Source organism: Sceloporus undulatus, chromosome 2, assembly GCF_019175285.1.
Source record: "Sceloporus undulatus isolate JIND9_A2432 ecotype Alabama chromosome 2, SceUnd_v1.1, whole genome shotgun sequence".
NCBI classification, from domain to species: domain Eukaryota; kingdom Metazoa; phylum Chordata; class Lepidosauria; order Squamata; family Phrynosomatidae; genus Sceloporus; species Sceloporus undulatus.
The window spans coordinates 150846328-150855812 of record NC_056523.1 but is presented as its reverse complement, the minus strand read 5'-3'; the positions used below and the strand labels follow the sequence as shown (position 1 = coordinate 150855812).

Genomic DNA, 9485 nt, shown 5'->3' with positions numbered 1-9485 from the left:
AATTTACCATAAAAACATATTCACTATTTATTGAAATTAAAAAAAAAGACTTATAAAACTGAACACAAATGTTTGAGGGAATTTTACATAAAGCATCAATTACTATTGAACAGATTAAGAAGTCAGACTGGACTTATGCACTCCTGTAATACAGAGGTGGATTCTTAAAACCATCATGACAAGTTGAAGAAATCCACCTCTCTGCCCCACCACAAAAGAATCCTATAAAAATTGCTCCAAAGCCCCTTTTGCATTGCAATAGTGCAGCAAACCACAAGTAAACAATTGCCTGTTAATCTGTTATTCCAAATACAGACTAAAAAGGCAACAGGCATTTTGTGCAATTTTAACAAACTTTAAAGTTGAAATATCACACAGTGTTGTCCCCCTTCACGGAAGGCAGGGAACTGCTGGGCTCATCATGTTGGAGGACGGCCCCTGCTCTGTAAGCTATGGAAGTGTGCCTCCTTCAGGATCTGGTTGATGTGGAAGTAAGGACCTTGGCATAGTGCAGACTGCTCATGGAACGACTGAGGTGGTGTCACAGGACTCGACCCGGGCATTATCTGGTGTAGGCTGGTTTCTGGCCCACTGCCTCTGTCAGGGCTGCTTATGCTGCTACTGCAGCAGCTACTAGTACTGCCGCTCTCACTGCTGGAGGACTAGGGAACAAAAAACAGACAGGAATGCAGGTTATCTTAATATTCTCTACATATATCAAGTAATCCTCTTTTTTTTTTAAAGGCTGCTCTTCTGCTGGCCCCAAACTTGATCATCCTATCTTCTAGCGAAATGTTACATATTGCACATTACTGTATATACTTGACTATAAGTCGACCTCATGTTTAAGTCGAGGGTAGGTTTTGGGGGCAAAATTATGGATTTTGATATGACCCTTGGGTACATCAAGGGTAAAACATATGGACATGCAACAAAGAATCTAAATGATGAAGCAAAGGAAAACAATGCCAAAGAACATACAAAATTATGGCAAGCATAACTGTTTGGGCTCACATTAAAGGCTGGAAGGAAGAGTAGAGGGAGGTCAGTGCTTCCAGGACAGATTGCACTCTTGCCCTTCACCAGGGAATGGTTCTCTCTTTAATAAGAGTTATAGTACTTACATTGACCCATGGATAACTCAACCTAGGTTTTTAGGGTAAATTTTTTGACTAAAATTTCTAGACATGAGTATATACAGTAAGTTATGCCAAATAATGTATGAAAAATTCAATTTGGTGCATTTCTCACTGCACTAAAATCCACAAGTCTATACCCACAGAGCTTAAATGCTACCTCATCACCTGTCAAAAACCTTCTACCAGGCCAAATACTTTAAAGTGTAGTGTTTGGATATACAAGTATACCTCAGTTAACAAAGTAGATGTATTACTAGTCATCACCTCTTTAACAGAAACCTTGTATCAGAGGCAGAAATAATAAAGACAAGGGATAGGTTTAGCATAAACAAGAGCAGTTGGAAATGTTTCAGAAAACATTTTATGAAAAACAATATAAGCATGAAATGAAACAACAAAGGCAAACAACCCTTGCATAAGTAAAAGTGTTTTTGAAAATGTTCAAAAAAGACTACTTGAAAACTCTTTCCAGGAATTAAGTTTTTATCAGCTTTCACCTTATGATTTCTCTTTTGGTGACCAAACTTACAGATCTATGTGCTCTCTTTTTAAAGCATATTGGGGGAGGGGAAGGTCTAGTAAGGCAGGCTTATTTGTTGGCTTCCTTTTGCATTTCATGCATTCTTAGAGATTCTGGAGGGAGCTGTTTGTTGCCTTTCCTCTTGTAGGCAGGTACACACTGTCACAGTATGACCAGCTAGAATAAAATCCTGCCTTTTCCTCACCTTAAACTTCATTTTGTTTACTGCTCTTGCAACCTGACACTGAAAATCTGTATTTCTACAGGTTTCCTTCACTATGCCCGCTGTGCCAATACTGCTAAAAGCCTTCCAACTAGACAAAAGGATGAAAAAAGGGCTGTGCAGGCATAAAAAGACTGTAAAAGGTGCTTTGTTAGAGGCTGTTAACTGAAGTATGCCTGTATGTTGGTTACATCTGATGAATTTTCAGTAATCTTCAGCCAGTTGAATTGAAGCTCTGCCCATCTACTTTGTTTTGCATATACATTGCAAAAAGAAATGCAGAAAGATTAGAGTGCAACCTTGAAGCGCTCAAGTTTTAACTCCGTTTTTAAAAAGTGTTTGTTTACATTTCAAGTGTGAGTACAACAGCAGCATGAATCACATGAACAGGAACAATAATGCTGTTTGGGTTCTAAACCAGCAGACACCTCAACTCAGAAGACTGAAGTCAAAGTCAATATGATACTTGCAAAGCAATCTCACTGTATACACCTAATAGGAAAATTCCAATGAACTCAATGAAACCTAACCTTAGATAAGTGAATATAGGATTGCAGCCTCTGTGTATGCTTGACTAGAGCTGATTCCTAAACTCACAAGCAGATAGATTTTAAAGCTGAATTCAAGTTGTTCAAACATTAAAGTAACTAAACACAAAAGAGATGTTAACAGCTACATGTAGTAGAGATTTCTTGACTATCGATCATATTTCACACCTGAAGTACTTTTTCACAGACATGAAACTGACAGGAAGGGGATACTAGATTGAGAGTTCCAGCTACTTTGCCCCACTCACTTGCCTTTGGGAACTTAAATGGACACTCCTGCTTTGGTAATGCCAAAAGGATGATAGCAGGAAGACCAAGTGTGGAGACAAAAAATGCTTCCTGAATACATTTACCACTATAGAGGAGCCATGTTATTTCTGCTTCTGATGCTATCCTTGAATATGATTGCACTGTGAGACTCTTGTAAGTTGCTTTCAAAGCTACCTAGGCCTATAGGGTTAGTTATATTTAGTGTTTTTAGCTAAAAGCTTGTCACTAGTTTACCAAAATAATCCAAAAAAAGTAGTTTTCACTTAAATCAATTTGAACTATAATAAGAGTGGTCTCCATACAACAAATATTTCCACTGATGTCCTTATCCGCTGTTGTTGTTGCTGTTGTGGGCCTTTATTTCCAACTTATGGTGAGCCTAAAGTGCCCTATCATGGGGTTTTCTTGGCAAGATTTGTTCAGAGGTTTGTCACTGCCTTCCCTTGAGGCTGAGAGCATGTGGCATGCCCAGGGTCATTCAGTGGGTTTTATGGCTATTTAAATCCATGGCTGTCCCTATAAATAATCCATTTAAAAGGAACTGATAAAATAAATACATAACTTCTAGGCACCTACAGCAAATAAAGTAAGGCCTAAAAACTCTAAAGATACAAGATTCTTTCTGATCTTGGAAGCTAAGCAGAGTCAGTCCTGGTTGGCACTTGGATGGAAGACCACCAATGAATGCTAGTTACTGTAAGCTATATTTCAGAGGAAGGAACTGGCAACACCACTTCTGTGTATGCCTTGTCTGAGCAAACCTTATGGAATTTATTGGGTCACCATTTCAATAGGCAAACTGAAGGCACACACACAGAGCGAACAATAGCTGATATGCATGTGATAAAACAGCTGATTATTTCCCACCAATGTAATGAATACATTAGTTTATTTCCAACTGCACTGTGATAGAGCTGAGTTTGAGCAACTCAGGAAAACATGTTATTTCCTCCCTCCTCTTTAGGTCTTCACACAAAAGATAGAATAGTAAGTAATGCACAAGATTTTCAACCTGACTTTTGCCAATAGTAGTTTTCTTCTGCAAAAGAAATGACCACATATCTCCCCTCAATGGAACCATTGAGAACTTATTGGAGCTATAAAGAAGAATACAAGTATTCTAAATGAATCGATAACTTCATACAAATACCTTATTTAAATAACTAGGGTTTATGAATCAGCTTGTAAGGCAGGAACAACACTACCCTTCAATATCCAGTATCTACTGGCTACCAGTTTAAGCTAGGGCTCACTACAAGCTTTTGGTCCTGGTAATTTAAGGCCTTGCACTCTAACCTCCTTCAATATTTGGCGGTTCATCCAGCATGGTATGTACCATCTAGAAACCTAAGAACTACAGGCAAAGGATTATTGACACTTCCACCAATGTGTATGGCTGTCAAGCCTTTCAGGATCTGGCCCCGCATTTGAGGAACAGTCCTCCTTTGTATTTCTGGCTGGAGGAGGATCCTACCCTTCCTCTTCAATTCGCTGGATTAAGCTGCTGCGTGTGCCTAAGGCTCCTGAGTTGAATGGCAACTAGTGCGATGGTGGGGATTTACTTTTAGTATATGTTAGGGTTTGTTTCATTGTTTTGTCCTTGATTATATATACCTGATGTTCGGTCCTTTGGCAAACGAACATTAAAAATAAATATTATATTATTAGTAGAATTCAAATCAAGACTGATCACCATTCTTTTAAAAAATGCTTTAGTTAGGAGAGTTTAAAATTAAACAGAAAATAATTATACTGATACAATTAAATGTTAGTCTCAATTTTTCCTCTTCCAGGATTAAATGTAGATGGTTTACTTAAGTGCTCCCGATTAGTAAACAGACACAAATACTTAAAAGTAGGAGCTACTTCAGGTCAGGAGTAAATCTAGAAACATCTTACCTCTGTATCCCAGGAATCCTGAAAAACAGCATTTCGGCTGCTGCGTTTTGTTTGTGGTATAGGCCCATCCTCTTCTGTGCCATTTCGTCTCCTCTTTCTGAAGCAATGGAAGAACAGAAGAAAGAGGTTTGTTGGTGTACCAAGTATACACAGGACCAAGTATACAATTAATTCACATACTGTAAATACTACTAACAAGCCTGTTTTGCAACGTTTAGATTTTTCTTCAGTTACTCATTATTAGTAAAGAACTGAATATGAAACCCTACATAAACTGCTATCAAAAATGCAGCTGAGTGTATTGATTAAAAAAACTATTTATACACCTTTTTCCTTCTATTATTCTATGCAAGTGTGGAAGGAAATTCTTCTACGGAATAATCACCTCTTAAAATTGATACATGAACTTTGCCATTCTGTTTAAATATAATATTCAAGAGTCCTCTAAACAACAACCATGTCTACAGATATGACCAACTATTCCTAATGACACCTAGCTACATTAAAAAAAAGTCATGTTGTTCAGGCTCATGGTCTTCAACTAGAGACCAGTATTTGCTTTACTTATCCAGCTATTTTACCTAGTAAGGATCAAATCAGGTTGTAGAAAACATTATTCTGAACCCAACACAGACCATTTGGAGGGAAATAGCCCATTTTGTCACAATAAGAATACAGTACAGTATCTGCATGAATACTTTCATTCTGCCTGAAGGGCTTAGATCTGTCATCAAGTAGGGCAGCCACAACAAATTAAAATGCACCAACTACACCATTCTGTGTATTATTTGTGAAGCAGATCCACTGAGAAAAGACATTCTGCGCGATGACTTCAAAGCTTTCTGAGAAAAATTTAAGTGGATGGTTCCAATGCAACTTTGTTTAAATAAATCATTTTTATTAAACTTATAAGCACAAATTTTATTTAGTGCTACATTTAGCCAATTCATATTTTTTATTATTAGCTGCCCTTGAGTTGACCTCAACTCATGACGACCTTGTGTTATGAGACATCTCCAAGCCCCCTTATTCTCTATTACTCTGCTCAGGTCTTGTAGATTGAGGCCTGTGACCTCCTTAACTCAGTCTAGCCATTTGCTATGCAGTCTTCCTCTATTTCTGCTGCCTTCTACCTTTCTTAGCATTATTGTCTTTTCTAATGAGTCATCATGGTCTCTTCCAACTCTATGATTCTATGCCTTCTCCTGATGTGACCAACCTACCAATCCTACTGAAGAAAAATTTATTTTACGTCACATTGGCTTTCCTCAAAAATGCACCAGCCATGACAAGCCCCTAAAATGGACCTCAAGCAGCATTCTTCAGGATTATTACCTAGAGGTTATCATTGTTAACTGCCATCAAGTTGACTCAAATGAGACATCCAATCATCAACTGCTCTTGCAGACTCAGAACTTTGGCTTCCTTGACTGAGTCTATCCATAATGCGACCTTCCTCTTTTCCTACTGCCTTCCACTTTGCCAAGCCTTATTGCTTTTTCTAGTGAGTCATGTCTTCTCAGGATGTGTCCAAAGTATGGCAGTCTCATTTTAGTCATCTTGGGTTCTAGGGAGAGTTCAGATTTGATTTGCTCTAGGACCTATTTATTTGTCTTTTTAGCAGTCAACAGTATCATCCTCTTCTCTTCTCAAGCACCAAACTTCAAATTAGTTGATTCTCTTCCTATCAGCTTTCTTCACTGTCCAGCTTTCATAACCATAGGAATATGATGACAGGGTCAATCCTAACTTTAATATTCAATGATATACCTTTAAACTTTGTTATGTTATCTAATTCCTTCACTCCTGCCCTTCCCAATCTTAGCCTTCTTCTGATTTCTTGGCTGTATTCTCCATTCTGACTAATGATTGAGCCAAGGTATGAAAAATCTTGAACCATTTCAATATCTCATGACACAAAGGGAGAAGGGAATGGCAGTGGAGGAAAGGGATCAGGTCCAGCAGATACTACTGGTTCTTCTCTCTCTACAAGGCCAGGTGGCACTTATTGTGTACCTTTGTGTCCAATGTGCAGCAACTCTAAGGAGAACCCATCACAGGGTTTTCTTGGCAAGTCTCTTCAGAGGGCGTTTGCGTTTGCCTTCTTCTGAGGCTAAGAGAGTGTGATTTGCACAAGGTCACCCAGTAGGTTTTCACGACTGAGCTGGGAATCGAACCCTGGCCCCCCGCGTTGTATCCAACACTCAAACCACTACGCCTTATAAACAAATTTCATGTTGAGACTTGGATCCATCTCCAAGATATATCCTTATGTTTACGTAAATATTTTAAAATATATGGGGGGGGGGGGTTGTCCATAATCCAAAGGACTTCTGGTCCCAAGCATTTTGGATAAGGGAGATTCGACCTGTAATGTTGTTGTGTGCCTTCAGGTTATTTCTGACCCGAAGAAGGAAAGGCTACCATGGTGTTTACTTCGCAGGATTTGTTCAGAGAGGGTTTGCCTTTCCCTTAGGGAGCCTTGTGGTGCAGTGGTTAAATGCCAGTATTTCAGGCACAATGTTGTGAGTTCGGTCCCAGGCAGGGCTCCAGGGTCTGCTCAATCTTCCATCCTTTCATAGGTTGGTAAACTGAGTACCCAGCTTATTGGGAGCAACTGGTTCACACACTATAAACTGCTCAGGGAGTATTTAAGTGCACCGATAAGCAGTATAAAATGTATTTGCTAATGCTATTCCCCTGAGGCTGAGAGAGCGTGACTTGTCCAAGGTCACCCAGTGGGTTTCCACAGCCAAGTGGAGAAGCAAACCCTGATCTCCAGGATCATAATCTGACACTCAAATTGTAGATTTGAATTGGAATTTCACTTGCTCAGGAGTTGAAAATTACAGTGCTGAATGTATTGAGAGACAAGGCTGCTATTTCAGGTCATGTCAAATCCTTGGCTCCGGAATGCAATGGCCCTGAATTGGTTCCTGCTTTAAGCTATTATCAAAACAAAAGAATGTAATACAGGACAGTTGGGGACAGTAAAAGAAAAACAGATAGGTAATAGTTTGATTGATGGGTACCAGGAGGGCAGAGAAATGCAGGCCAAATGTATGAACGAATGACCAATAAGGGTGAAGGGCTATATATATTTAAATTCAAATGTAACCAATGAAATGTAATTTATAGTTTTCTTTGTTCAAAAGTACTATAAAAACTTGGTTCACTTTGAAATCGGGATCCCAATAATTTGGATGTATTTCCTCTGGGAACGCTTTCCTGTCGATGGTGGCCATTGGCACAAGAGCTCAGGGCTACCAAGGAAAGAAACGCCGCCACACCATGTTTCATGCAGAAAAGGATTAAGTTACTGTGTATAAATTTACCTCCAGGCTAAGTGTGCAAGGCATACATGAATTTCATGTTCAGACTTGGATCCTATTTCTAAGATCTAAAATCTCTGTGTGTGTGGGGGGGGGGGTCCAAAATCCAAGCACCTATGGTCCCAAGCATTTTGGATACGATAGACTCAACCTGTAATGTTGTTGTTGTTGTGATATGCCTTCAAGTCTTTTCTGAATTATGGCAACCCTAAGAAAACTTATCATGGAGGTCCAAAACACACTGCAGAAATAATCCAGTTTGAGACCACTTTAACTGCCCCTGGCTCAGAGCTAGGGATTCCTGGGACTTATTGTGGGCCCAGAGCTCTCACTGACAGCAAAGGCTGAATGTCTTACAAAACTACAGTTCCCAGAGTTCCTTAGCACTGAGCCAAGAGCGGTTAAAGCAGCCTCAAGGTGGATGATTTCTGCAGTGTGTTTGGCCCTGAGCCTTCTCTGGTGCCACCACAATAAACTACCATTCCCATGATCCCCTCGCACTAGATCCAGTGCAGGTCTCAAACTGGGATCATTTCTGCAGTGTGTTCTGGACCGGGGTTTTCTTGGCAGGCCTCTTCAGAGAAGGGGCTCGCCACTGACCATGTGAACCTTAGCATCCAAGAGCCCAAGCACAACACTGAAGCCACACTGGCAAGTGACACCACTTCTCCACTTGGGCTCAAGGTTGCTGTTCAAATGGTTGTAGGGTTACTGTGTCCTTAAGGCGAACCCCATCACAGGGTTATTCTGGGGCTGAGAGAGTGTAACTCTCACTCAAGGTCACCCAAAGGGGCTTTCCGTGGCTGAGCCGGGATTCGAACCCTGGCCTCCAGAGCCGCAGTCCAGCGCTGAAACCACTACGCCACGGCCCTCCTGGCAACATTGGACATTCACAGAAGAGGATGATCAAGGAAAAGTACAGCAAAACCCCCATTCCCCCCCTTTAAGTCCCCTCCCGGCCACCGTACCTCCCCTTTCTCTCACCTCTGCTTGGCTCCCCGCTCGCTCGGCACCGCTCCCCGGCAACTCATGGCCTGGCCAGGCCCGGCCTCCGCTCCCCAGCCGCCCCGCTCTGAGGAGCCCCCAAACAATCCTCTCCACCACCGGCTCCTCCTCTTTCCTCTCTTCGCCGCTTCCGGTGTCCACACCTCCGGCGCAAGCGCACTGACGACACAGAAAGCCACGCCCCCTCAGGGGCCTCGGCCTCGCAGGCGCATTAATAGCCCAAGCTGAGGCCGTCCCCAGTAGTGCGCATGCGCACACAGCGACGCATTGGGTTATACAATCACAAGCGCAGCAGCTGCGCTGTAGTCAAAACATTGGCCCCCACTGTTGCGCATGCGTGGAGGGCTGAATGTTTTTACTTCCGCCAAGGCGGGGAAAACATACCTAGCGATATATATATATACTTTTATATATATAAAAAAAAAACAAGAGGCGTAATAATGTGAGGCTCGAGCGCCTCAAGGACTCTGACGCGTTTTGAACGTTGTCTGTGTTTCACGCACTCCTTGGCACAATTATAATAATAATAAAACAATAAATGAAACTTTA

At 41.2% G+C, this 9485-nt stretch overlaps 1 protein-coding gene across 1 annotated transcript; it reads right to left on the bottom strand.

Moving 5' to 3' along the window:
* Nucleotides 1-2: 2 nt before the first annotated feature.
* On the bottom strand, nucleotides 3-9086 carry FAM104A (family with sequence similarity 104 member A). The gene is made up of 3 exons (XM_042447947.1): nucleotides 8916-9086; nucleotides 4600-4696; nucleotides 3-662 (listed from the first exon to the last, which is right to left on the bottom strand). The coding sequence occupies exons 1-3, from the start codon at nucleotides 8960-8962 to the stop codon at nucleotides 420-422; spliced, it is 387 nt and encodes a 128-aa protein (XP_042303881.1). The 5' UTR covers nucleotides 8963-9086; the 3' UTR covers nucleotides 3-419.
* Between the last annotated feature and the right edge of the window lie 399 nt (nucleotides 9087-9485).